Consider the following 22,699-nt stretch of genomic DNA (forward strand, 5'->3'; position numbering starts at 1 on the left):
AAGTTGCAAGTGTTTTATTAACACCTTGTCTCCAGGCTTAAATTGGTGACTTGGCTTGACCTGCTGGTAAAGGGAGATGAGAAGCAATGCTAGCTTGAGCATGGGTGAGTTTTTCAGTGAACACTGCGGTATAATCAGAGACAATTGTGTCTAAATCCCTAGCTAGCATCGGGCCTGGTTGGCAATTTACCCACAGCATAGGAAACGGTCCTCCCATCTACACTTTAAATGGAGCCCTTTTTGTGGTTGCACTGGGAATCACACGCATTTCACAGAGGACGGCTGGCGGCGTGGCGGCCTATTCCGTTCCTGTTTTTTTGCACGGCTTTGATTAATTTGTTTAGCTTGCGATTAGTCTGCTCATTGATGATGACAAGGAGCTTCCAGTCGCTGCAGTTTCTATCGCATTATGTTATGCACATTTTAACCAGGAAACAGGAATCTTATGACTCTTTTTGTTTCTTTGTACATCCATAACGTAAAAAGCTTTTGAATGCTCTCTTTGATCCCTCCCCTTTGCGCAACATGCGACACTGTGTGAAAAGGATGCACGAGAAAAGGGAAGCAAGATTTTGGCAGAGCACTTTGGGCACCTGATCAGTTCATCTTGTTACAGTGCCGTGAGTCCCAAAATGCCTTTATCCTCGCCTGACGCAGACGACGGCAGCACAAGGTCAGAGGAAGTCTCGCTAAGCTAATGCGAAAACAGGCAGTACATGCAGTTGTTCTCAGACAGATAAGGGCAGACTGAGCCCTGTTTTGGCAGCGTGCATGGTTGCTGAATCAGCAAGATAACTGCCCGCTGCTTTGTCGTTCGCCGTGGGGGAACCACGTCCCTTTAATTTCACATTTGCTAAATGACTAGGAAGCATACACACCTGCAACAAGTCCACAGTGAGACTGAAGTTCAAGCTCAGGTTTGGTTTATTTGTCACGTACATAGTCATACATGGTCTAACTCACAGTGAAATGGTTTTGTGAACGCTCTGTCCAAACTGAGGAAAGAGACATGGGTGCATAAGGATATATGTGTGTGTGTGTGTGTGTGTGTGTGTGTGTGTGTGTGTGTGTGTGTGTGTGTGTATATATGTGTATATATACTATATATACTATATATGTGTATATCTACTCTCTCCACCGTGGTTCCACTGATCCTCACAGGTTGGTAGTGCTGCTCCTGCTTCTTGCTGCAGTCCACAATCAGCTCCTTTGTCTTGCTGACGTTTAGGAGGAGATTATTTCCCTGGCACCAGTTTTCCAGGTGTTTCATCTCTTCCAGGTAGGCCCTCTCATCGTTGTCCGAGATCAGGCCCATGACGACGGTGTCGTCAGCAAACTTGACAATGATGGCGGAGCTGGAAGTGGCTGTGCAGTCGTAGGTGTACAGTGAGTAGAGCAGGGGGCTTAGGACACAACCCTGAGGAGCTCCAGTGCTGAGGGTGAGGGTGGATGAGACACAGTTGCCCACCCGTACTGATTGTGGTCTGTCTGCTAGGAAGTTGGAGATCCAGTCACACAGGGATGTATGCAGTCCTAGATCCTCCAACTTAGTAGTGAGTAGGGAGGGGATGATAGTGTTAAATGCTGAACTTTAGTCGACAAACAGCATTTTAACATATTTACCCCTCCCTTTGTCCAGGTGGGTCAGTGTGGTGTGGAGCAAATGTGCAATTGCATCATCAGTGGAGTGGTTGTGGCGGTATGCAAACTGTCCTTGAACAGAGGACATGCGCGAATAAAAGCAAACCAACTTGGCTGCCGGCAAAGACCGGGCATCAAGAAATACGTTTGGCAGTGTACACGCAGCACAACAACATAAATGCATGCAATCACTCGGTTATGTGCATGAGCCATCAATAAAAACATGTGACCCATGGTCCAAAGAAGCGAATACTAAAACATGCCTACAGTATGATCGTGTGAGGGACAGCCATGTTCGTCTGGTGTCAGTGCTGAATTTGGGAGAGACAAAGTTTGGTGTAGCAGGAAGGCTGGCGAGGCCTGCAGAGAAGAGGGCCCCGCAGCTGATAGCTGTCAAGAGGTATCCCACAGGTCTATAACCCCCACCGTGTTCCTGGGTCAGAACCCCTACTGTGACCCCGTCATGCTCACAGATGCAGAGGTGGAAGGGCAGGCTATGGTCGGGCAAAGCCTAATGCGGGAGCAGAGCAGAGAGACGATTTCAGGGCCGAGAAAGCTGACGTCAGCTCAGTTGTCCATTCTGTCAGACCAAGAGAGTCATTTTTGCAAACAGAGTAAAGGGTCATAGCAAGAGCAGTCTGGAACCCAAGGCCTGCAATAGTTCACTAGTCCAAAGAAACTTATCATACCTTGTTTTGATGAGGGGTGCCCAGAGGTTCTGATAACATCCACACGGCCGCCAGCCGGTGTACGTTCACCTGCTGTAAGAATGAAACCCAGGTGTTTCACCCCAGTTTGGAAGCATCGATGCTTGTCCATTCAGATATTGAAACTGCAAAAGGCTAGGTGAGACAACAGAGCCAGCGAGACCTGAGGAATAACCAGGTCGTCAACCTTCCTCTAAACTTCCTCTCCGGTTTGCCAAACAGATTGATTGGGGTATTGTAGAGAGACACAGTTGGTGTCAGAACCCCCTGTGACAACAGAGAATCGATGATGTTGGCAACAACAGCCTCCTTCTCAGGTGAAGGTGGGTTTTGCCTACATGACACAGTGGTTGAAGTGCGCAGCTGGGCCTGGTTCCCCTGAGACCAGACCCACTTGATTCCTGTGCTCAGCCCACAGAGAATGCGGAACCGAACGCAGAAAGCATGGAACCACAAAACAACCTCAACAGAGGCCAGTACGTGATCCAGTTGTCAGTGAAAAACCTCCCGCCTAGAATGTCTGAGACTTTCAATTTGTGGTTTGGAGGTAAAATTAATTCTTTCCGCCAGGAGTTCTCCCACCCTGTGGTGCGTAGCCAAATCTTCCAGACCGTGAAAAAACGGTTCGAGAGAACATATCCCACCCTACGGTGCAGAGATAGATGAATTCTTTCCACCACAAAACTACATGAGCGATTATGAAAACTAACCAAAACTAAAGAATTGCCAGTTGGGAGGTTAAACACAATGTACACTAAAACAGAATTTCACTCACGTCCACCTGACAATCCCGGACGAGACCCCAGAATTGTAAGGTTCTTTTGTTTGTTGTTCAGTCTAATGGCAGCAGTCCTGCTTTCTGTCCAGTCTGATCCCTCTAGGAGGTTGGAGATCAAACCCAAATGACTACAATTTTTACCAAAGTCTATTGCAGTCAGGGAAACTCGTTTATTAGCAGCAGAGAGATGGTATTTGTAGAGGTGAGGTGTGTGTGTGTGTGTGTGTGTGTGTGTGTGTGTGTGTGTGTGTGTGTGTGTGAGAGAGTGTGAGTGTGTGTGTGTGTGTGAGAGTGTGCGTGTGCGTGTGCGTGTGCGTGTGTGTGTGTGTGTGAGTGTGTGTGTGTGTGTGTGAGAGAGAGAGAAGGTCATAGGGGTGAATAGAGCTGGTTGGGAACAGCTGGAGATTAACAAATTGCTACAGGTTATCGTAAATTCTACAGACAGTTCATCAAGGGAAATCTTCTACGACATGAAGTACTACTCAAGGTCTGAGGGTGCAGATAGAATATCGAGGGCTGAACTCGGTGCTCATCAGATAATTTTAGTCCTGTCTGGATACAAATATCTGATTCTCCAGGCAGCTGTCACTTCGCATTGGAAGAAAAAAAAAAGAATGCTGCTACTAGCGTCTTATTTAATGTCTAAGAGCGTGCCCACCAGGGACTGGATGATGCCAAGAGTCACTCAGCCATATGCTTGGTCTGGATGTCTCGATCTTTCACTCCGTATGCCATTTGAGAGACTATAATCTGCAGGAAAAAGAAACTAAAATCAATGAGAAAAGTGAGATGCCACTGGCTCATTAAGGGGCAATTATAGACACAGCTACTGGTTTAAGTCATTAAGTCATTACTTACTAATTGAGCTCCCTAAATGCTGTTTAACTAATATAACTGTAAATGTTTCCGTTCAAACTGCCGCAACCATCCGGGTCCCTAGAAAATACAACCCACCAATTTATCACTGAGATGTAAAGTGTTTCATTACAAACGCCCCCCGATAAATGGATCCAGTCCTACTAGAGCTCATAACGTCATATGCAAATAATTGTGTAAGAGAAAATGTCACCTAACAGTGGAGAGATCTTTTGATCTTCTGTAGGCACCGAGCTGGTAAAGGAGTTATCACAACATCCCCAGTACCCACAACACAAATAAAACAAATGCACACTTGTATCTCTATATAGCAAAGAAACTGTTTTTATAGAGAGATATTTGCCTATTTGCCCTACAGCATTGGAACTCTTATTTTACTTTCTGTGAAGTATTTCCCATCAATATGACATTTCCTAGTCCTAGATTATGGTATACCTAATCAATCCCATCAAAAGGCTTTCTAGCTATTTCAGAAGCTACATTTACGGTATTTAGCTGACACTTTTATCCAAAGGGACTTACATTTATGACTGAGTACAACTTGAGCAATTGAGGGCCTTGCTCAGGGGCCCAACAATAGCAACTTGGCAGAGGTGGGGCTTGAACCAGCAACCATCCGATTACAAGGCCCTTAAACACTAAGGTTCCATGCTGAGTTGTTCAGGATTGAGATAAAGCACAGTAACTGAGGTGATAGTAGTTTTCTTGAGAAAAAACCATTACACAGCCAAGACTAAGGATATGTCAATGAACAGTTTGATCTTATGTTGCTATTGTTCTATTTTAGTTAAAATGGATTAGGCTATTGTCATTTTAAACTTATATAATGCTTTTCACTAACCCAAATAATCTACACTTAGAAAGTAAAGAGAAAAATACAAAGTGCTAAAAGCTTGTTTGATTTGAAAACCCACGTCCAAATTTGAAATAAAGCACATTAATGACATTTAATGAGGTTTCATCCATTTTAAGAAAATGTATGGAAATCTGTGACTTGGTATTGATATTGATATCCTAACAACACTATGGCATGTTATCTTTTCAGGATCAATAACGGAATCCATGACTTGGTGTAAGTATTGAGGCAAACATTTTGCTGACACCACTAGCGAGGTCTTTGCCTGTCTGCCTTCTTTAGCCTCCTGCTCTCTAGTTGTCTCCAAAGGATATTTTAGAGGGACTGATTTTGGCAATCATTCAAACTTTCAAACCTGCCAAATGGTCAGAGACGAGACCGTGTTTCTCCCTCTGTGCATGCATCTGCCACACTGCTGTCGTTGGTAGGCTACCATCGGTTGCCTGGGTGCTGCTATAGTAGCGAGATTAGATATGCATCACAAATTCATTATGGGTTAATATACTCGATGCTGTCCTATTTCTGTATGTTATATCAGCATTAGTGAAATATGTTGAATTTCAGTGTCATTCTCTTTCTTCCTTTATGTAATACATTCTGGTTAATTACTGTTTGGAAACATGGTTTGGTTTTAATTATCATGTAGTGGAGAGGAAGACTTTGGTCTGTGCAGGTTTAACTGTCGAGCCAGAAATTACAGGTGGTGGTGTTTTCTGTTTGCTGGGGTTTTTTTTTGTTTGTTTGTTTTTTTACCGTCTGATAGATGCATCTTTTTGTGGCCACGCAGGCATGTCTGCGTGTGTGTGTGTGTGTGTGTGAGGCAGAGAGAGAGAATGAGAGCAAAAATGGCTCTGGTTACTTAACCCACACGCATATACACACACACGCACACACACACCCACACACACATACACATAAAACCACAAACAAACTGACAGTGTCTCCTCTGCAGGGTGATAAATATTTAAGTCAGTGTGTGTGTGTGTGTGTTGGTGTCTGTGTGTGAAAGAGGTTTTGTTTGGTAAAGTCATCAAGTTTAGGGCTGCTCAATTATGGTAAAAAACTTAATCCTGATTATTTTGGTGAGTATTGAGATCACAGTTTAACACGATTAGTCATTTGGAAACATCATGCATTTATCACATTTAATTTAATGCATTTAATGTTTTTTTTTTTAAACATTCTTTTTAGTATTGGATTTCCTTGAAATTTAAATATAATTCCACTGAAAAACAAAATAAAATGATTTATTTTGTCTTAAGAGTCCACCCTAAGAGTCTATTTTGTCTCATAGAGTCTACCCCATGTTCGTCTGATGTTTTGCGTGTGTGTGTGTGTGTGTGTGTGTGTGTGTGTGTGTGTGTGTGTGTGTGTGTGTGTCTTCATTGCCACACTCCTCCCTTGTTAACCAGTCCATGTGTCACATCTGTGTCTTGTTAGCATGTACATTTAAGGTTCTGTCCGCTCGTTTGTGTAAAAATAAATATCTGTGTTTGTGCTCGCCTCTGCGTCCTGCCTCGCCTCCCAACATTACAATAATATCAAAGTAATAAATGAAATTCAATAAGATCAATATAAATAAGATCAAGTATGTTATAGTGCACTTTCATAACCTACTGAAAACTGCTAAACATACAAAAATAAAAAATAAAAATAAATCAGATTAAAATAAATAACATCAAATATGTTTTAGGGCACTGCCTACAGAAAACTCCTAAATATATATTCATTTTGCTAACTATATTTAACATATTTCAGTCAGGAAATGGGAGACTGGCCCACCAGCACATGTAACAGGGAAATTAAACTTAAGACTAAATAAAAAATAATGGCAAATGCCAGCTGGGCTGTTCCATTTTGGTAATTTAATCTCTCAAATATTTTAGCCAGAAATACCAACTGGTTTACATGGTCTGGTGTCAGAGAAGAGATCAGGCAGGTGATAGTATTTCCACCTGTGCTGAAGACTCTCTGTAGAGGGACGCCATGTTGGAGAGCTGAGGGTAGAGCTTTCAGCATTCCTTCTACTCCTAGATAGAACTGTAGCTCTTGATTATTATTATTATTATTATTATTATTACAATGACAATCATCTCCTTCTTCATCTCAGTTGTCATTCTGGCATCAGTGACCCTTCAGTGGATTTGCTCACTGGTACATGTTACTGTGAACTTCAGGTGGAGGGCAGAGGCCTGGCTGAAAAGCTCTCATGTCACTATGTCGTGGTATTTGCTAGTAAAATAGCCCGTCATCTTCTGTTGAAGCTTTTGATCAGGTGTGTACCATCCTTCTGCACTGCTAGCGTTAAAGAGGTGGGAGGTAGGTTCAAAAAAAGACTTACATGTTTCTCTCCAGAGGCTTATTTATGGTGGGGTCCTGTCATGAGAGGGTGAGATGTTTGACCTTTGGGTGTTTTGAAAGGATGGGGTCAGAGGCCTACAGTTGCCTGGGGCCCTGTCCATGCTGGTCTGCCTGGAGCCACACCTGCTTGGCCGTGTTGGCTGCAGCGAGTGTTGCGCAGATTCAGCTTTTTCTTCGCTGCTTTACCGCTCCACTGGCTCTGTTCAGGGATCCTTCATTCCGTGCTTAACGATTACAAGAAATACATCCCTGTTTAGTATTGTGAGGCTCATCTTAACCTCATCAACGCATCATTTGGCATTTGGGGTGTGTGTGTGTGTGTGCCATCCATGGTAGTGATGTAATGCCTTGTGCTGCTACCTGACCACGTGTTCGGCTGTAGACACACATCCTTGGCTACTTCCTTCTGTCATTTACTGTACAGTTCAGGCAGTGGACCTCTAGAGACACAACGGCATCGCGTGACGCTTGTCCAAATGTTGACCAGGTTCTTGTGAATCCCTGCATGGTAACGTTATTAATTAGGGACATGACTTTATCTTGGTAGAATGCGGTGGTATCTACCTGGCACCTTTTCTGTCTGAGACCTGGATAGGCTACATTTTAAAGAGTTCCCTTAATCGACGACTGCGTTACAGTAGAAGGAGGTAAGGGGGTGTTATTATTCTTTACTTTCTTCCTTTAGTGTTTGGTCGAGACCACTTTGCGGCCAAATCCCAGAAAATTAAACAAATTCCTTGAGTTGTCTTGCTGGGCACGCACCACCATGTAACAAATTTGCACACACTATTTGTTGATCCTCGTCGGACTCCCTGAAACCGTTCCTTCCGCCATCTTGGCTCGAGCTGTGCAGAACATTCCAGAGTCTGGCTCAAACGCTCCACTCTAAAGGAAGGAGCTACGCTGGATCTAGAACACAAGCTCAAACAAGAGCACCACTGTGAAACGGAATGCGGCACAGGAATCATTTTATCTCAATCATCTTGTTGCCGTAGTTGATAAACAAAATAAAAACTGAAATAAAATCTGATCGGTCGTCCAGCCCTAATCAGTCTACATACTTTCCCCTGAGCTCGAGAAAACGGCTTAATTACACGTATGATTCTTACTAGTGCGGGTGGCGGTGTTTCGGTATGTGTGGCCTCTGGTTGTGCTGGGAACAGATCGCTGGTTGATCCGCGCCCTCTAGAGATGGGCATGGACAGACTGCAGGGGGTCTTCATGTGCTAATGCATTCAAAGGAGTAGATCTTGGGCAGATGAACTTTACTTTGTCATACGCACACATGCACAGTACAGCAGTTCAAAGCCCCATCCGTTAGGCTACCGACACCCTCTTCTGAAACACGCCTACACATGCCTTCCTCCTCCTACACATATACGATGGACACTTTCCTCCTCCGCCAGGTGTCTTCGAATCGATGCATGCCAGTCACTCTCTTGCCGATGCTGATCCGATGCTGTAGGATTCCAGTTCCAAGGGTCGTAGTTTGCCTGAAACCGCGAGACTCGCACAGACTGGAAGCAGCAGGGCCGCTAAGCAGAGAGCCTGCGAAACCCGTGCAGAGGACTGCGAGCGCATGTCGAACCGTTGGCGTGGCGTGCCGATAATTCCGGTGGAGTTTGATTGATTGTGCTGTGTATGAAAGGCCGTTTTGGAGCTGAGTGGATTGCCGGGACCATGGGTCCGACCTTGCTTGGCTGAGGCTTCTCATGAGTGGTCGTGATGGCTGATGGATGCTCACATACACAGCACCCTCTCTCTCGCCTGCCTGCCTGTCCTCTTCTGCTCTCTCTCTCTCTCTCTTTTTCTCTGTCCCATTCCCTTGTTCACTCGCTTACTCTTTCAATTTCTTGAAAAAAGAAAAAAAATGACCAAAGATCCACATACAGTGCTGAGCACGAGGCCCTCCATGCAATGCTAAGCTATTTATCAACACAATAACACGCAGAGTCATCGGGGCGTATCCCTCTCGGCGTAATAAATGCGTCGGCCACATCAAAACACACGTTTGTCACTGTGGAATATAAATAAAACCTGACCTGATGAATAGCTTCAGGGTGGCTGAGACTTCTGGATGGCATTGTCTGTTATATAAGACAAATTATGCACTTATTTGACCCCCCCCCCCTTGCCCCGCCCCTTATTCTTCCTCCAGTGGTAGACATGCAAGGCTGCTGCCCGTACACGCGTTTTGTGGTGCCGCCGAAGACCACGCACTGGGTGGCCCTCCTGCAGAGGGGCAAGTGCACATTCAAGGAGAAGATCCTGAGGGCGGCCACCTTCAACGCCTCCGCCGTGCTCATCTACAACAACAGCTCCAAGGAGGACACGGTTACCATGGCGCACGAAGGTCAGCACCGTTGCCCGGTGCTGTTCCGGGCATCACGCACATGTGCTGACACAGCTGATCTCAGACGGGAGACGAGCTCTCCTCTCGGAGCAGGATGTCGTAGTGAGTGAGTGAGTGAGTGAGTGAGAGAGAGAGAGAGAGAGAGAGGAGAGGTGTGGCGTTCCCAGAGGGAAGGTCACTTGTTTACCAGTAGTACTTACTGAGTAGTACTTAGTACTTAGTGGTATGTAGAGAGAGAGGGACTGAGAGCTACAAATTCAGACATAGAGAGAAAAAGAGAAAGAGCTGTTTGAATTTGTGTGTGTGTGTGTGTGTGTGTGTGTGCTTACCATCTGTTGTTTATTCCAGTTTATTCCGAATATAAAATCTGCTTATGAAAATTCCTTTCAAGGTCTGTTACTTGGAGTACTGCCTTAGTTCCTAAGAACCCCACACAACAAGACAGACAGACATACATGAGCTTGTAGCCCATGTAAATCTGACCACACCCCTGAGCTTGTAGCTCACATAGATTTGAGCACACTCCTGACCTTATGGGCTGCGTAAATCTGACCACACCCCTGAGCTTGTAGCCCGTGTACATCTGACCACAGCACGTAAGCTAGAGTGGGCAGTACGCCGAGCACACGCAGCGGAGGGGTAGAGGACACACATCACCCAGCCGCCCGGCTGGACGTCCAACCACGGGGGGCGGGAACAGCAAGCCCGCATAAAAAGGACAGAAAGAGACAGAAGAAAAACAAGAAGAAGAACAAATGGGGGGAGGTGAGTCAGGAGGCAGGAGGCAGGAGGCAGGAGGGGGTTATCAGGGACGGATCGATGGGGGCGGTAAATATAGCAGGAGAACATGACTAATTCACGTCTCTGTGCCACCTCACCAGCGGGAATTCTACCTGCCAGTGGGACCTCTGCATCCTCCCAGCAGGAAAACAGGGATTTATTTTAGACACTTTTCTTTCCTTTTGTCCTCCCCGTTTGCGGTTTTTCCTCTGTGTTTTTGGTTTTTCCGTGTGGAGATGGGATACGGAGAAAGACAGGGGCTTGCCTGGCGTTCCCGAGCAAGCCAGCACTTGCGCTGTGGTGTGAGTGAGTGAGTTGTCCATGTTCGACCTTGTGAAATATTTGCGTCCCCTACAACAGCTACAGTAAACAGAGTAAAGGGTAAATAAAGGGTTAATAGTCAGAGTCCCGGTTGAGAGTTACTGAGACTGCTGTCATTTTTACAGATGACTGGGTGAGAGAGAGACAGATCTGATTACACGTGACTGAGTGAGAGAGAGACAGATCTGATTACACATGACTGGGTGAGAGAGAGACAGATCTGAATACACATGACTGAGTGAGAGAGACAGATCTGATTACACATGACTGGGTGAGAGAGAGACAGATCTGACTACACATGGCTGGGTGAGAGAGAGACAGATCTGACTACACGTGACTGGGTGAGAGAGAGACAGATCTGATTACACGTGACTGGGTGAGAGAGAGACAGATCTGACTACACGTGACTGGGTGAGAGAGAGACAGATCTGACTACACGTGACTGGGTGAGAGAGAGACAGATCTGACTACACGTGACTGGGTGAGAGAGAGACAGATCTGACTACACGTGACTGGGTGAGAGAGAGACAGATCTGAATACACATGACTGAGTGAGAGAGACAGATCTGACTACACGTGACTGGGTGAGAGAGAGATAGCTCTGACTTTCCTGTCTCACTCTGACTCTGGGTGAGAGTGAGACAGGAAACAGTGGTGAGGCTAATGGATTCCTGGGTGCTCGATTTGAGTTGCATGTATAGTCTTCATGCACACCCACAGTGCAGATGTGGAAACAGGTGTAAATAAATGTCAGTTATATGCAAGGGAACTGTGTGTGTGTGTGGGGGGGGTGTTTGTAAAACAGCTATGTCTCCTTCAAAGTTGCAGATATAGATATGTGTGTTTTGCACATTCTCTGCCATGACTGACCAATCAGACAGAGTAGACTGTTAGTTTACCCAGGGTCTGAAGGCCAATCCACTCTTCTGTCCGGCACTTGCCATTAAAACACAATCCAGATGCCTTGCTTATCTTCACACTCAGTCACACAGAGCGGCAGTAAGCAAAGCTTGTTTCAGTGAGTTTCACTGTGCAAGGTTGTAACGTTACGAGGGTACACCTTCATTCTGGCTCTTAGTTGTGTCTGGAGTTTGTTCAACATGCAAATTCAGTGTGAATTCTTCTATTCTACTCAGGGGGACTGTTACTAGTTACTTAACACACACACACACACGCACATGCACGCACGCACGTACACATGAACGTAGATGTACACATATGCATGTGCACACAGTTATTTTTCACTCGTACAGACCGGTGACCTAGGGCATTGTGTGTCAGTCGTTTGTGTGTGTGTGTGTGTGTTTGTGTGTGTGTAGGAGTGTGACTTCCTCCCATAGATGTGTGGTGTGTAGTGTTCTCAGAGTTTTGCATTTATTAGGCATGACACAAGTGTTTTTACGGGCTGGGACAGGGTGTCATACTATCACATGTTTTCATGATTAACACTGGTGGTTGCATTTTTGTGCAAGTTTATATATGTATGTGTGTGTGTGTCTGTGTGAAATGAACATTTACGACATTTGTCAGACTTACAGAAACGTACAAGTTTATCAGTATGACCTTACATGCACTTCCGGTGAACTGGACCCATGACTGTGCTCCACCATCTCTAACAGTACTGTGCCATATATATAGACACACACGCATACATACACACACGCACACACACACACACACACACAGCAATCACAATTTGAGTGACTGGCATTTCCACACTGACAATTACGGAAACAGGATTTCATTGCTATGTCCTAGCAAATTTTGGCCGGTTTCTCTCTCTCTCTCTCTCTCTCTCTCTCTCTCTCTCTCTCTCTCTTTCTCTTTCCCTCCATACTCCAGTCTTCTCTTCAGTCTCGCCAAAGACCAATGCTTGGCCCCGAAGCCTGCAGCGCACCTTAGTGAGCCCTGGCAAAGTACTTCCTCTCGGATCAGTATGTGCATGGCGTGACCTTTAGAGGTTGAACAAAACACCTGCTTTAAAACAGGTCCGGACGGCTTGAAGTCAGGGAATAGCTCACATAAGAAGATACTTTCTAAATGTTCCGGACGGATTTGAGTCAGGGAATAGCGCACATAAGAAGAGGGCGCCCACAGGCTAATCCTTCTTTTTAAAAACTCCTAACAATTCCTAATTGCAGAACATTGCTCCTGACTGACAGCAGAAGGTCTTCCCACACTCTAATATAATCTAAGATTATTACGTTTTTGTAAGCCTTTTATGCTATAAATCTATAAGATCAGGCATTTAGCGTAATGTCTGTATGGGTTAAAATAATAAAAAAGTATTTACTCTTCCATCTTCAGGACAAGCAGACACACCGCTAGTGAATGCATTGCTGTCTTTCCTTGAAGTGGAGCCCTTTTATAACAGATCAGTGCAGCAGCTTGTAACGGGCTGTCGAAAACTCCTGACCTTTCAGGGGAAAAGTTTTATCTCAGGCGAATGTGAAGGCGTTCTTCCCCCCCTACTCACTCAGATCTGGCCTGCCGAGAGCCTCCTCTCAGCAGTCTAAGACACTCCTGTCTCACTGGCCTCGCCTAGATGGGACACCTTTAGGCAAGCAGCAGTCGCACTGTAATCATTTCCCTGAAGTGCTTTCAAATTTTATTTTCGATTTCGTTCAGATCCTTTGTGATTAATATTGAACTCCCACAAATGTAGTGTGTGTGTGTGTGTGTGTGTGTGTGTGTGTGAGTGTTGATCTTAGATTTTGTAAAGTAAAAAACCCACGTACTGTATTAACTCAGAAGACCCTTCAGTACAGCAACACACATGCGCGAACACATGCACGGACACACACACACACACACACACACACACACACACACACACACACACACACACACACACACAAACTCCTCTGTGCAGACTCTGGTTTACGAAAGCTCTGTATGAATAATTACTAGCCATGTCCTTGTGCTGTTACATGTACAGCACGTGTTTCTTTGATGCCTTTTAAAACGTCTTTTCTGACGTCTTTGTCGTATCCGGCTTTGACAACAGAGCCACAGTCTCCCTGCGCTTCAGGCCTCCATGACACTGGCAGCGTGTGTTTCCACCCTGGTATGTGAGCTCTCACCCTCGGCAGGCCTCCTTGCCAGTGACAAATTTAATGTTCACGCCAATTGTGGGGCATATCAGACAACCCTGCTTCAGTGAGACGTCATTACTGCCCTCTGGTTCCCTGACAGATAGTCTTCAAACAGAAAGGGCTTGGGTCAAAGGTATATTGAACACAGCTGTATTGTGGGCTGTCAGTTTTGCGAGAGGCCCATCTTTCTAAAACAGAAATGGGAGCAGGTGCTTAAAAGGCCTCTAAACGTTACTATACCCAGATCAGACCCCGGCCCTTCACTGTAGACAGATCATAGACCAGCCCTTTACTGTAGACAGATCCTAGACCAGCCCTTTAATGTAGACAGATCATACACCGGCCCTTTACTATAGACAGATCATAGACCAGCCCTTTACTGTACCCAGATCATACACCGGCCCTTTACTGTACCCTGATCATAGACCAGCCCTTTACTGTAGACAGATCATACACTGGCCCTTCACTGTAGACAGATCCTAGACCAGCCCTTTACTGTAGCTAGATCATAGACTGGCCCTTTACTGTAGACAGATCCTAGACCAGCCCTTTACTGTAGACAGATCATAGACTGGCCCTTTACTGTAGACAGATCCTAGACCGGCCCTTTACTGTAGACAGATCATAGACTGGCCCTTTACTGTAGACAGATCCTAGACCGGCCCTTTACTGTAGACAGATTATACACTGGCCCTTCACTGTAGACAGAGCCTAGACCAGCCCTTTACTGTAGACAGATCATACACCGGCCCTTTACTGTAGACAGATCATAGACCAGCCCTTTACTGTACCCAGATCATACACCGACCCTTTACTGTACCCAGATCATAGACCGGCCCTTTACTGTAGACAGATCATCCACTGGCCCTTCACTGTAGACAGATCCTAGACCAGCCCTTTACTGTACATAGATCATAGACCGGCCCTTTACTGTAGACAGATCCTAGACCGGCCCTTTACTGTAGACAGATCATAGACCGGCCCTTTAATGTAGACAGATCATAGACTGGCCCTTTATTATAGACAGATCCTAGACCAGCCCTTTACTGTACCCAGATTATAGACCAGCCCTTTACTCTAGACAGATCATAGACCGGCCCTTTACTGTAGACAGATCATAGTCTGGCCCTTTACTGTAGACAGATCCTACACTGGCCCTTTACTGTAGACAGATCGTAGACCGGTCCTTCACTGTAGACAAATCCTAGACCAGCCCTTTACTGTAGACAGATCATAGACCGGCCCTTTACTGTAGACAGATCATAGACCAGCCCTTTACTGTACCCAGATAATACACCGGCCCTTTACTGTAGACAGATTATACACTGGCCCGTCACCGTAGACAAAGCCTAGACCAGCCCTTTACTGTAGACAGATCATAGACTGGCCCTTTACTGTAGACAGATCCTAGACCAGCCCTTTACTGTAGACAGATCATAGACTGGACCTTTACTGTAGACAGATCCTAGACCAGCCCTTTCCTGTAGACAGATCCTATACCGGCCCTTTACTGTAGACAGATCATAGACCGGCCCTTTACTGTAGACAGATCCTACTTGTATTTGCATTGTACACAGAAAAGTGTTTGCTAATTCATTCTCATCATGTATATCATGTCATTATGGTACTAATTGGTCTAATTGTCATATTGTCCAATTATCATATTGATAGTGCAGTACCACACCTTTGGGATATTATGCATAATGCAAATTAATGCAGATTGACACTAACCTGTTATTCTCTGAGCCACAGATTTAGGCCTTTGATATTCTGGTAGGATAGAGGTTAACCGTGTGCGTGTGTCTGTGTCTGTGTCTATGTGTTTGTTTGCTCCTGCTGTGTTTGCTGCCGTCATGCCATCCTGTTTTGTAAGTCCTACAAAACACAAGGACGTTTTTCTCTAAATGTTTGTGTGTATTTGTGTCTGTCTGTGTGTGTGTGTGTGGATGTGGATGTTATTGCGTGGCCATGAGCAGGATATGAGCAGATCTCTAATCAGGAGTCTTCTCTTCTCCAGGTACCGGAGACACTGTGGCGGTAATGATCACAGAGTCGTTTGGGAAGGACATCCTGGCACTGGTGGAGCGTAACGAGACGGTGCTGGTGTCTGTGGCAGTAGGGCAGCGGGGAGCCGCCAAGAACATGAACCGTGGCTCCCTGGTCTTCGTCTCCATCTCCTTCATCGTGCTAATGATCATCTCCTCTGCCTGGCTGATCTTCTACTTCATCCAGAAGATCAGAGACAGCAGTGCACGGGACCGAAGTCAGGTCTGTCCGACGTGCACGCGCACACACGCGTACTCACACATGAAAACACACAGTTCACAAAGTCATACACAGAAACTCACGCACACACACACACACACCTGCAAACACATGCAAATATAGTTCAATCATATACAAAAACACATGCACACACACGCAAATAAATAGTTTACAAAGTCATACACGCAAACATACATACGTGCGAACACACAGTTTACAGTCATACACACACACATGCAAACACACACAGCTCTCAAAGTCAAACACACAATCCACACAGCAGGGAATTAACTTCCTCTGTGCAGTTGAACATGTGGACATTAATTTCACTGACACAGATATCCTTGAAAATTTCTGCTAAGCTGTTTCTCTCTCTCGTTCACACACCCACACACACACACACACACACTCTGAATGCACTTTCACACACATCCATATCACGGCCCTCCTGGTCCTCTGACTCCCTAGTGTCTGGCCTAGGTGACCTCCAAGCAGTTTCAGTGTGTGATAGAAACTCGTGTGTGTGTGTGTGTGTGTGTGTGTGTGTGTGTTTGCTCCAGTAAATGGCCCAAACTCATGAAAGTTTAATGGGGAATGGGATGTGTGTGTGTGTGTGTGCACGTGTGTGTGTGTGTGCGCGCACACGTGTGTGTGTTATTCTCTCTCTCTGTGCGTGTCTCTTTCTGACACACACACACTCATACTCACACACAAACATTTACTGAACTCTTTTACTTCCCTTATCCCTTATCTTATCTTTCCTGTGACTGACATACTGCCCCCATGTTGTTCTGATGTGTCCCTCCAGCCGTGAAGCATCTCCGCTGTACTGCGCCACATTCCAAACCAAACCAGCAACACAATTCCCAGAGTAACACAGTTCACCAGGCATAATGTCTCTCTGAAATCTGCATAGTCTATGTCAGAGGATGATGTCACATATATCGAGCTCCCTTTGAGTTTCGCGCTCATGAAGGGATTTGGCTGTCATGCTACAGACTAGTTCCCCAAAGATGGAAGCTAAAGTCCACCAGAGGTCTCTTTGCTAAACCCCCCCCCCACACACACACACACACACGCACACACGCACGCACACACACACACACACACACATACACATACACATACACACACATACACAACCAGTGTGTGCGGGTTTTGCCTGCACTGGCAAATGTGATATAACAACTTTATTCATTCCAAAACTGTCAGCCTTAGCATAAATGAATGAGATTTTAAAAAACTGGGCGAATGTTAATGTCACTCTTAATATCTTATAATATCCATGATATTTCGCCCAGTTTTGCTGTCATTACTCTCTCTCTCTCTCTCTCTCTCTCTCTCTCGCTTTCTCTCTCTCTCTCTTTCTCTCTTTCTCCAGAAGCAAAACAAGTTTTAAACTGAACACAAGAGCTCACTGTGAAGTTATCCTTCTCCATATCACTGCCTCAGATACACCTGCTCTTCATGAGCTCGACCTAATCGCTTGACACCAGGTGCATTGTGGTCCATGCCACTGATGCTGAATCACTGGACTGTTCATTCAGATGTGAATGAATGAGGAATATCAATGCAACAGACACACACACACACACACACACACACTTCACCGACCATTCCCCGCAGATGTCCATTCAGGTTCATCGGTGCTCATTCCTGTGTCTCTGAGCGCTTGTGTTGCTGTACTCTGCTACTTACACAACTCACTCCTTTTTCAGCATGGGCCCTAATTGGGTTTAATTGGTTTATTTCATGTTTATTTGATTCGTGCTCTTGTGTCTCTCCTTCCCTTTTGTTGCTATAGCGACAGCTTGGGGCTGCTGCCAAGAAGGCTATTAGTAAGCTGACCACCCGGACAGTGAAGAGAGGAGACAAGGTGAGCCCGGGTCTCCTGTTATCATCCCCAGTTCCACCTTCTCTCCTGCACCGGGTCCATATGGCCAGTCTCTCTCCCAGTGTCACTGACTACCTTCGGTGGTGCCTCTCAGAAGACGTCCTGACCCCGCCCCACACAGCAGGGGACAAATACCCATCGAAGGCGTTCACTCAGGTGCTCAGGATAACCTGAATGAGAAGTCATTACCGGGCTACCGTCACAGTCTGAAGATCAATGCCACATAGAGGAAGCGTATGAAAGCGTTTGAAGGTCAACTGCCGAGCGCATAGATTACTTTAGCCGTACGGTGTTCAGCGTTGCATGTTCCCAAAAAGGCTGCTTCCATCTTCCACAGTTTAGCAAATCCGGTCCGAACGTGAACTGAACGTGATCGTATTGCCGCCGGATTCTAGACCTGTCCGTCAGTGGACGGCGAGTGAGGGACCAGCAACTTCCTGTGTTGTTTTTCTTAATGTTTTTGTTTTTTGTTTTTTTTCTGAGCATGCCTCCTGAAAGATGTGCAACGAGGGAGGGTGGAGGGATAGAGGTGACGGGCGGAGGCGATGGGTGGGGGTGGGGAGAGCGGCACACCAGTCAGCGCGGCTGGACGCCCGGTCTCGGTCCTCCAGCTCTGGCCCTGAATTAAACATGAGCATCCTTGAATGAGTGCAGAAAGAAATTGAAACCGTCCGTCTGGGGCAGGTCAGCTAGTGAGAGGTGACAGCGAAGGAGAGCGAGAGAAGAGCGAGAGATTTAGAGTCAGAGATTTACAGGTATCTATGGACAATACTGCAGGCACAGTAAAATGTAGCTGTGGCTGACGGATCAGCTGCCGTCCGGAATGATGGTGGTGTCGTGGTAAGTCGCCGAAGCTCTAACTCACTCTCTAATGTCTCCAGCATGTGTTCCAGGGCTCCTTCTGCCAAGGCTGAACCTCTGCTTATACTCGTATTTATGTATGCGGTTTGGGTGCTTTAACTGCTGGAAGCACAGGCATTTCCCTGGTCTTCCTAGAGCGGACCACGCCGTCATATAGCTGGTTTGCGTCTCTGGCTGTTAGCTGTTGTCACCGCACTGTCGTACTCCTGGCAGGTCACGTCTGGAGGTGCCCACACTTTGGTTCAGGGAGGGGAAGGGTGCTACTCCAAGGATCAGATGTCTCTGAGACTGGGAGGAGAGCCTCAGTGGGGCTGCTTCGGTGGGATGGAGGTTCTGTCCTGGGGGCGGGGAGGCACCAAGCACTGCGCTTCTGCCCAGCCTCTATACAGCAGGGGGATGGTGTGCAGCAAGGTCCTATACTTGGGCCCACTAAATGTCTTGCAGATGTTACTCTTTGTGAGGATCCAAGCACCAGATCCTGCGTGCGGGGCTGTGTGTGAAGCCTCCGGTGTGGTTGTTTGAAACTCACTGAATTCTTCATGGAAGTGAAGGTGACGGTTTCCTTTCACCACAGGCCACACAGATTCAAGGTTTAACCTATCAAAAGAAGGCCTACCATAGACAACGTTAAGAAAGGTTACAAAAATCTGTTAGGTGTATATATAACAAACAAGCTCTTTCAATTCCAAATTGCCACTGACATTACAATTTAACCTCAAGTCTATGTCCAGGAAAATGGCATTAAATGCATTTTACCGTCATTGTTAAAAGACGTTAAATGATTTTAGTCTATTTGTATCTTCACTTGTCCGGATTCATATGAAACCAATCAATTTCCCTCGTGCTACCTTGCAATGAGGCGTTACCTTTGCTTGATCTCTGTCACGCTCGCCTGTTTCTTACCGCTGTTTAGAGGCTGCCAGAGGCTAGATCCCGTGTGCCAAACCTGCGGAGGGCGTCGGCCGGGTGGGGGCGCGGCCCGGTGGTGGGAGGGGCCAGACAGAAACCCAACCCTACTCTCCGCAGGACGACCTTGGCCAGGCCCAGAACACATGACACGGCCAGGCTACAGGAATAGCATCCAGGAGCGGAGATGCTTCTGGGAAGAGCAGCAGACAGCCTCAGAGGGACGTGGCCCTCCCCACTCCCTTAGCCGCCCACGTGCTGGGTTCAGATAATGGACCGATGTGGTTCGGGTAGAGGACAGCCCTGGTGTTTAATGTCTAAAGCAAAGTGTCTGGCTGGCTTCTTAAATGACGCAGTCGTTGGCTCTTACATTATGTTACGTTACGCTACATTAATTTTTGTTTTTGCATTAGGGACATTTATGTATGGCATATGAGTTAGTGTCCTGTTGGTCTTCTACACTGTTGAGTGTTAGCAAAACATAGCTGTTGTAGGTGAACGTTGTGCGAATGGACAGTGGCTCATGCATGTAAAGTAACTCCACTGGACAGGTGTGTGCTGTATGAGGTAACTGTGTTGGACAGGTGTGTGCTGTATGAGGTAACTGTGTTGGACAGGTGTGTGCTGTATGAGGTAACTGTGTTGGACAGGTGTGTGCTGTATGAGGTAACTGTGTTGGACAGGTGTGTGCTGTATGAGGTAACTGTGTTGGACAGGTGTGTGCTGTATGAGGTAACTGTGTTGGACAGGTGTGTGCTGTATGAGGTAACTGTGTTGGACAGGTGTGTGCTGTATGAGGTAACTGTGTTGGACAGGTGTGTGCTGTATGAGGTAACTGTGTTGGACAGGTGTGTGCTGTATGAGGTAACTGTGTTGGACAGGTGTGTGCTGTATGAGGTAACTGTGTTGGACAGGTGTGTGCTGTATGAGGTAACTGTACTGGACAGGTATGTACTATATCTAAACCTGTTCTGTAAGTTTTATCTGCTAATTATGGAAGTGGTATGTGCAAAACAAAGATATTTGTCTCTAAGAATTCCCCACTTTGGTCTCATCCCCCGCTGATGTAAGCTTGGTTTGTTCCCCTCGGTCTCCCCACTGCATTTTTAGCCTGTGTGGAACTTGAAGTTTGTTTGGCATTTCTCCATGCGTGACGCGGATCAGTTGAGGTCGAGTGGGATTTCAATTCCGCTTGCAGTCCTGTTCCCGTCGCCGCTGGCCTTGACCTACCACAGAGCTCTGCAGGAGATAATGAAGATCCCAGCTGGCTCAGATGAGCAAGAACAAACAGGGGAGAAGTTCTGGCAGGCCTAAGTTGGCTTCACTGAAGCCCACGGACTCTCAGACGATCTCCGGAGGAACACCGCGGTTTATGTCCATGTCCTGTGTTTAAACTGGGTCCTTAGGATCGTGTGGGCACCCTGATCTCACCAGACCAGTGACACCAAGGGGGAACAAATCTCTTGCGTGTGTCGTGGGGAAAGAACACACACACTGCTGAGTGTGGGTTGAAGTCTTCCGAGTTGGTTTGACAAACTAACAGAAACTGGATGTGATTTATAGAACTGAAAAGTATTTCTTTATAAACGTTCATGGGTTTGTTTGTTTTTTTGGGAGAAAGGTAGTCCTGTGCTGTAACTCACACAGTCTATAAAATAAGGGATTACTAGGAATTTTCTCTGTCTGTCTTTCTTGCTCTCTTTCCCAGTTTTATGTTACAGGCTCTAGAATAAATGACACTGCATCGATTTTCTGATATATATATATTTTTTTTTCTTTTTGTTCTTTTTTTCATTTCGTTTCGTTTTTCTTTCTTTCCTTGCTGCATTATCATCTTATCCTCCTTTCATAGCATGGTCATGTCACTTAACATTTAGTGTCCTCTGTCATATAGTGTCACCCAACTGTTGCCAGGCAACATGACACAGCAGGGCTTACATCACGGTGGGAGACATTTGTGCCCTACCTGTGGGCCTGACTTTACTCTCCCAGTGGCCACATCTGCTGGTTCTGGGCGGCTCTGGTTCTGGGCGGATGTTTGGTTTGAGTTGAGCTGAGCATTCAGGTTTCTCCCAGCTGAACGAGGTGTGTTTTGTTTTCCAGGAAACAGACCCCGACTTCAATCACTGTGCGGTGTGCATCGAGAGTTACCAGCTTAACGATGTGGTCCGTATCCTACCATGCAAGTAAGTGCTTTGTGTAAATGCATTTAAGGGAGTGTTTAAGTGTCTTAAGTGTATTACGTGTGTGTGTGTGTGTGTGTGTGTTTGAGATTGTATGTGTGTGCGTGCGTGTGTGTGAATGTGTGTTTGCAGTTTGGTCAAGAGGGAGAAACAGAGAGAATCTCTGAGTCTCCTCCCCTGCCAGACCTTCTCTGGTTATTTTTAGCATTGCTTCTAGTGACCTCCAGGCAACAGTAAAACAGAGGCACACACATACATACACACAGACACACACAAAGACATTCCTCCCCACATTCTTTTTAGAGTTTGAAGTACCATCTGCTGTGTCTGCCCTGGTCATACGGCTGTCTGACTGGCATCTGCTTACGTCACCATCCCAAAGTTCTCTAACCCAAACACTGACCTTACACCTATGAATGAGACGCTCCTGTCTGGGGTGAGGGATACTGTCTGGGGGTGAGTGAGGTCTGACTAGGGGTGAGATATATTGTCTGCGAATGAATGAGATCTGTCTGGGGGTGAGATGTACTGTCTGGGGGTGAGATATACTGTCTGGGGTGAAATGTATTGTCTGGGAGTGATGTACTGTCTTAGGGTGAGATATACTGTCTGGAGCTGAGTGAGGTCTGACTGGGGTGAGATATATTGTCTGGGAAAGAATGAGGTCTGTCTGGGGGTGAGATGTACTGTCTGGGGTGAGTTGTACTGTCTGGGGGTGAGATTTACTGTCTGGAAGTGGGATATACTGTCTCAGGGTGAGATATACTGTCTAGGGGTGAGTGAGGTCTCACTGGGGGTGAAATATACTGTCTATGGGTGAGT

At 46.2% G+C, this 22,699-nt stretch overlaps 1 protein-coding gene across 5 annotated transcripts in view; it reads left to right on the plus strand.

Annotated features, from left to right (window-relative positions):
* The window catches only part of rnf130 (ring finger protein 130), a 53,914-nt gene that overhangs the window by 23,028 nt on the left and 8,187 nt on the right, over window positions 1-22,699 (plus strand). For 4 of the 5 annotated variants that reach the window (XM_081698580.1, XM_035531961.2, XM_035531960.2 and 1 more), the window contains exons 3-6: window positions 9,378-9,572; window positions 15,786-16,036; window positions 17,838-17,909; window positions 21,798-21,880. In XM_081698580.1, coding sequence (XP_081554706.1) covers window positions 9,378-9,572; window positions 15,786-16,036; window positions 17,838-17,909; window positions 21,798-21,880 — 601 coding nt within the window. The remainder of the gene's footprint in view (window positions 1-9,377; window positions 9,573-15,785; window positions 16,037-17,837; window positions 17,910-21,797; window positions 21,881-22,699) is intronic. The other variant, XM_081698582.1, reaches the window with a different exon arrangement.

Source organism: Electrophorus electricus, chromosome 16 (genome assembly GCF_041902795.1).
Source record: "Electrophorus electricus isolate QZ-2024a chromosome 16, ASM4190279v1, whole genome shotgun sequence".
Taxonomy (NCBI): domain Eukaryota; kingdom Metazoa; phylum Chordata; class Actinopteri; order Gymnotiformes; family Gymnotidae; genus Electrophorus; species Electrophorus electricus.